Source organism: Amblyomma maculatum, chromosome 8 (genome assembly GCF_055883805.1).
Source record: "Amblyomma maculatum isolate TAMU_Amacu chromosome 8, ASM5588380v1, whole genome shotgun sequence".
Taxonomy (NCBI): Eukaryota; Metazoa; Arthropoda; class Arachnida; order Ixodida; family Ixodidae; genus Amblyomma; species Amblyomma maculatum.
In genome coordinates, this window is record NC_139351.1 from 35,831,329 (window position 1) to 35,837,841 (window position 6,513).

The window sequence follows — 6,513 nt, forward strand, 5'->3', positions numbered from 1 at the left end:
CGGAGGGGGGTATCCACGTCTGATAACTCCTTGGAAAGCTGAAGTTTGGCGCCGGTGGAGCGAAGGCTAGAAACCAATTGTTGGTACCATGACTAGTAGCCTTGCGCAAGTATTGATGTCGCTGTTTTGTTATTTTGCCTAAAGTTGGACCAATCTGGGAGTTGGGTTTTCAGCGTCCGTGTGCTGTGGAGCGGGTGCGGTTCGCAACAGCTCAGCCAATTTCTGGCTCTTGTGCCCAGCCAATCTTTCCTGTGACACGTCAAAACGATCAACGGATCCAGGAAGGTACACGGACCCTAACCACTGCCATCTTTTGGATGTGCCCCGCGATCTTCGAGAATCATCCTGTGAAAACGCCTCTGACAGCCACGCCGCCGCACTAGGCCTCGCCTCATCGAGGCGACCCTGTCCGGCGCGCCGCGTTCCTCAGTCCCCAACAACCATGCAGGAACCAGTGGATGCAGACATACCCAACCCACAAGACTATCGCCCTGGTGAGTGGAAAACTGTCCTACGTGCTTATCGAGCTCAAACCTCAGATTCAAACGCGGCCTCAAAAAACCCATCAACGGCCTCAGTTCACGTCAACCCTAACGGAAGCAACGCCGGCGCGCCGTCGGACGCTGCGCCTGGAACCTCTCGAGCCCCAAACCAGGAGACGCCGCACTTACTACGCATGACGCGCGCGGTTGTGCACAAAAGTAAACAACTTGCCGCGCTGCCGGCAGGCACGATCCGAGTCGTATTTCGCCCGAGAGGCGGGCTCTCCCTGGAAAAGCTTCCAGCTCCAAGTCTCTTGCAGGCACTGCATGCAACTCCGAGCTGCTCAGTGATGGGCGAACTGCACATCAGAGTTCATCCCACAAACAATACCTTCACGGTAGCGACGGTGGCGGAGGCAACAGCTCTCGCCTTAGTGAACATGCAGGAAATCACTATAGATGGAAAGAAATTCCCGGTAGCCGCGTATATCGCGGCACCTCCAGCGGCAGTCAAGGGTGTTATTTCCCGTGCATACTGGAATGAAGCACCAGATGAAATACTGAAGGACTTGCAGTATCGCAACCCGGAGGCCAATATCATAGCGGCTCGACGCATGGGGAAAACGTCGTCAATTCTAATAACATTTGCTTCTGGTCCGGTACCCCACACCATCAAGTACATGTGTGTTGTACATCGATGCACCAAATACAAGGGCAGCCCTGAAGCTTGTACAAACTGCCGGAAACCTGGTCACAGGTACGATGTGTGCCCTCTCCCAAGAAGCGGACTCTGCCCCCGATGTGGAGAGAATCACGACAGGCAAGAAGACACTTGCACGCCGAAATGCATTCTTTGTGGTGGGAACCACCTTACCGGTACAGGCTCATGCAAAGCCAGGACCCCCCAGCATCGACGACGGACAGCGCCGAAACCCAAAACAGCAGTGCCCACGGCAAAAGACTTTCCACCCCTAGTGCCTCGTCAGGATCGCCAGCCAGCCTGGACCAAAGCCAGCAGTACACCCCAAACATCACGGCGGGAGGAAGAGATAGCACTCCTGCGGGAAGAGGTAAGGCATTTAAGGGCAGCCGTTAGCTCTATTCCTTCCACATCCAACCAACCCCCTCAATCGCCAACACCCCAATCGTTCACACCCCCTCCCCAAAAAAAAACGCAGACCAGAAGACGTTCCAGACATTGACTCCAAATTCAAAGACTTTGCCCAAAACCTAGAAGCCAAGATTCTGGCTCAGACTCAAACGTACATTGAAACCGCCATGGCTAGGCTTACAGAAACAATTATCAGACAAGTAACCACAGCCATTATGCAACAGATTCTAAAAATGATAGCTGGAATGCCTTCGAACACCCCAGCTAACAACCCTACACCAACTTCCATCCTTCGCCCTCCTACCCTCCAGCATGGCCCTGTCGACAGGAGGCAGTAACCCCCGACTACGCATTTTGTAATGGAACTGCAGGGGGTTTCGCCGCAAACGAGACCCCCTGCAGCAACTACTATCTGCTTCTTCCACACACCCCGATATATTAGCGTTCCAGGATGCTGGAACAAATGTATCACTACCAGGTTACGCTCTGGTACCCTCTGACATCACTCCCAACCCTAGGGTTACCACGTATGTTCAACACTTAATTCCATACACTTGTCACGAAATACACTCCCCGGTGGCTCACACATATTTAGAATTAATCCCGTCTACTCAGAAATCCTATCCCCTATTCATCCTTAACTTTTACCTCCTTCCGAGGCAGCCGGTCGCCGAATTAATTGCTCTCATTAAAGCTGCATCCACAGTGGCAAAAAAGGACCCCCTCATTATTATAGGCGACTTTAACTGCGCACATGTAGACTGGGGCTACATGCGCACCAACAAGGGAGGAGCGGAATTACACAACACCCTTCAGATATAGGGCCTCTCTATATATAATGATCTCAGCACACCTACAAGAATCGGCAATAGTGTCACCACCGATACTAGCCCAGACCTTACATTCGGCCGAAACCTCCCAACACTGGTATGGAGCAACTCGAATGAGACCCTGGGCAGTGAACATTATATAATAACTATAGAGCTTGACTTTGCCAAAAAAGCTAAAATCTACCGTGTCCGGCAAACTAGCTGGGATAATCTGCGTAAGCATAGAGAGGCCAGAACATTAAAGACCCCCTTTAACCTCCACACATGGATGACACAGCTCAAGGAGGATGTCCAGGCTTTCACGCAAACTTTAGACACCACCCCCGAGACTCCCATTGCAGATAGTAGGTTAATGCACCTTCTCGAAGCACAGAAGAGTATCCTTGCGCGCTGGAAAAAACATAAGCATAATCGAAAGCTTAACCTAAACTGGCGCAAATTCAAAAGCAAGTAGAGGAGCACAGCGCCGCCCTCAGTAAACATAACTGGCACCAAATATGCGATGGGTTGCGAGGTAATCTCTCCTCCTCCAGGGCCTGGCATCTTCTTCGACACATGATAGACCCCACACAAACTAAAAAGGAAACTCGGCTTACCCTCAAAAGGCTTATCCATAAACATCGATGTAGTCAGCAATCGCTCTTAGCCCAACTGCAATCAACTTATACTACTGTGGGCCAAGCAATATCCTATCCAAACTACATAGGCCCTGATCAACCCTCCCTAGATGCCGCCATTATGGAGATCGAAGTTAGATCAGCCCTCCTTAAGCTACGCAACTCAACCCCTGGAGAGGACAAAATCACCAATGTCATGCTCAGAAACCTAGATGACCGTTCTCTTTCCCTGCTCACTGAATACTTTAACGAGTGCTGGGAAGCGGGGCAGCTACCGGATGAATGGAAGCACGGTAAAATAATATTCATTCCTAAACCAAACAAGCCCATAAATGCCCAAAATCTCCGCCCCATCTCCCCGACATCATGCCTGGGGAAACTCTTTGAGCATGTCATCCTCAACCGTCTTACGCAACACATGGAATCCCATGGACTGTATCCCCATAGCATGCTAGGTTTTCGAGCTCATTTATCGGCGCAGGACGCCCTACTACAGATTTCAAATGCTATCCTCAATGATATGCCACACCACACCAGAGCAATACTGGCAGTAGACCTCACCAAAGCATTTGATAAGGTCACGCACAGTGCTATCCTGCAAAGCATTCAAGAGCTGCAGCTAGGGCCTAAGGTCTATAACTATATCAGGGCCTTCCTGAACGGACGCACCGCCTCCCTGCATATAGATGATATACAGACCCCCTCTTTCACACTTGGTAACATTGGCACCCCGCAAGGCGCAGTGTTGTCGCCATTCCTTTTTAATATTACCATGATCCCGCTGGCAAAGGCTTTAAGCAGTATCCCACACTTGGGACACACCATTTACGCGGATGATATCACGGTTTGGACCACATACGGCTCGGATGGAGACATAGAATCTACACTTCAAGAAGCGGCCACAGCTATATCTACCCACACGGAAAAAATTGGCCTTGAATGCTCCCCGACAAAGTCAGCACTCTTTCTACTCCGGCCGCGGCGTGTTCCTACCGCCCCCATAACAATTTATTTGCACGATACTCCCATACCACAAACCCCCAACCTCCGCATTCTTGGTATGAACTTACAGGACACGGGGAAAAACGACCTTACCCTGAAGGCACTAAAACAGTCTACTTACTCCGTCATCCATCTTTTGAGAAGGGTTTCACACTCACGAGCCGGCCTAGATGAAGCTGACAATTTAAAGGTACTACATGCCTTTGTGCTCAGTCGTATTCTTTACACCTCTCCTTACCTGAACCTCTCCTGTGCAGACAAAGATAAAATCAACGCCTTAATCCGCATGGCTACCAAAGCAGCGCTCAACCTACCGAAGACCACTAGCACGGACAGGCTCTTAAAACTAGGAATGCACAACAATATACAAGAACTTATAGAGGCACATCGGTACACACAGTACCTTCGGTTGGCTGGCACGCAAACAGGACGACATATACTGGACACTCTCGGCATTCGCATACCCGCACATGCTGAAGAGTTAAACCCTCTCCCTCAGGCCGTGCATTCAGCGCTTATCCTCAAACCTCTTCCTAAGAACGTCCACCCAGAACACCATCAATCCCGCCGCGTCGCGCGAGCCAAAGCTCTCCATAAACACTATGGGACTGCAGAGGATGTCCGCTGGGTGGACGCCGCATGTGGTTCAGACCGTTCGGTAGCCGTGGCCTACAATCCAGCAGCCCCCCCACTCACTCACTTCATAGACCCTCCCTGTAACTCGGAAGAAGCAGAGGAAGTGGCTATAGCCTTAGCAATCGCCCAAACAGATGCGGCTTACATACTTAGCGGCTCCAAAACAGCCATACTTAACTTTGCCCGCGGACGCGTCCATCCTCCCGCGTGGCAAATATTGAGAATGTGCACCCTGAATTCTGACAGGCGTATTGAGCTTATATGGGTGCCGGCTCACTCTGGCAATCCCGGAAATGAGGCCGCCGATAACATAGCCCGAGGACTTATTAGCCGGGCAAATGGCGACCCATGCCGGGACTTCTCGAGGGAGCGGGCACATACATTTTCTGAGCTCACACAGCAAGCACGCCTTGCCCGTCGACTCTACTCCCCTCCCCACTCCCAGCTGTCGCACTCCCAACAAATCCTCTGGAGGCGTCTTCAAACCCGAACGCTTCTCACCCCTCAACGCCTATCCTACTACCGACCCGTTTCCCCTGAGTGCACTCTCTGTGGAGAGTTGCACGCCACCTTGGACCACATTCTTTTCGGCTGCCCTGCCGATCCTCCCCCGCAGGGACAGCCCGCCATCGGATCATGGGAGGAATGGGAGGCCCTCCTTACGTCGCAGGACCTGGACATACAACGTCGCTGTGTGGACCGGGGTGCCAGTGCCATGGCCCTACGTGACCTGGACACATGCACGTAATGTGAGGGCCGTGCGGTGGCCCTGGGCCCTTGAAGGGTCTGAACTCGCTCGTTTAATAAAGTTTTTTCCTCCTCCTCCTCTGGGAGTTGAGTTTGTGTTGTAGGTTTTGCTATTGGTCTGGTCCAAATGTACTGTTTATGATGCAGTGGTCGCTTTATAACTTTAAAAGCCCCGTTCGTGAAACTCCGGTCTCGGCGGCCGTCCGTCGGCACTAGTGAGGGCAAATAACGAGCATGGCGCTGGCAGGTGATAGCTGGCAGCTGACATGACCGAGCAATTAATGGACGTAAGGTCGCGTGATATTAGGTTTTGCATGAGCTTCCTACTCGGGCCTCTGCTGTTGTTGTTGTAGGTGTAGGAAGAAGTAAAAGAAAATTCACGGGCCTGCTACTGGCTATGTAGCTGAGCCACGTCCGATGCCTTGATTTATTTATTTTTATTTATACGAAAGGCGCGGTTACTATCTCACTTGTTTTCTGTGGACACCTCAACCGCGCCTTAAGGGAACGGGGGAAGGTGGGAGTGAAGGTGGAAAGAGAGAGAGAGAGGAGCCGTAGTGGAGGGCTACGGTGTAATTTCGACCACCTGGGGATATTTAACGTGCGCTGACAGCGCACAACACACGGACGCCTCTTTGTTTCGCCTCCATCAAAACGCAGCCGCCGAGGTCGGGATCGAACCCGGGTACTCCGGCACAGTAGTCGGGCGTCTTACCACTGCACCACCCCGGCGGGGCACGTCCGCTGCCTCGTGCGGACAGAAGAGAAAATAGAGAAGAAAGAAAAAAGAAGAGGGAGAAAAAGACGCGCGCTGCAACAACAGCCGTCATCCAACACCGAAGCAGTGGGGGGTGCAATGACGGCCTACAATAGAAAACTCGGTGGCTGGCTAGCCCCCGCTACAAGAGATCTTTAACGTGCGCTGACATCGCACAGCACGCGGAGGCGAAACGAAAAGGCGTCCGTGTGCCCTGCGATGTCAGCGCACGTTAAAGATCCCCAGGTGGTCGAAATTACTCGGTAGCCCTCCACTACGACTCCTCTCTCTCTCTTTCCACTTTCACTTCCACCTTCCTCCCTTCACTTAC

General features: G+C 52.0%; 1 protein-coding gene across 1 annotated transcript; it reads left to right on the top strand.

Moving 5' to 3' along the window:
- Nucleotides 1–734: 734 nt before the first annotated feature.
- Nucleotides 735–1,684, top strand: LOC146180976 (uncharacterized). Its single transcript, XM_084575679.1, has one exon. The coding sequence runs from the start codon at nucleotides 833–835 to the stop codon at nucleotides 1,682–1,684; it is 852 nt and encodes a 283-aa protein (XP_084431805.1). The 5' UTR covers nucleotides 735–832.
- The last annotated feature ends 4,829 nt before the right edge of the window (nucleotides 1,685–6,513 follow it).

Coding starts and splice junctions, on each gene's coding strand:
- LOC146180976 (XM_084575679.1), top strand. CDS start 833: ATGGGCGAACTGCACATCAGAGTTCATCCCACAAACAATACCTTCACG.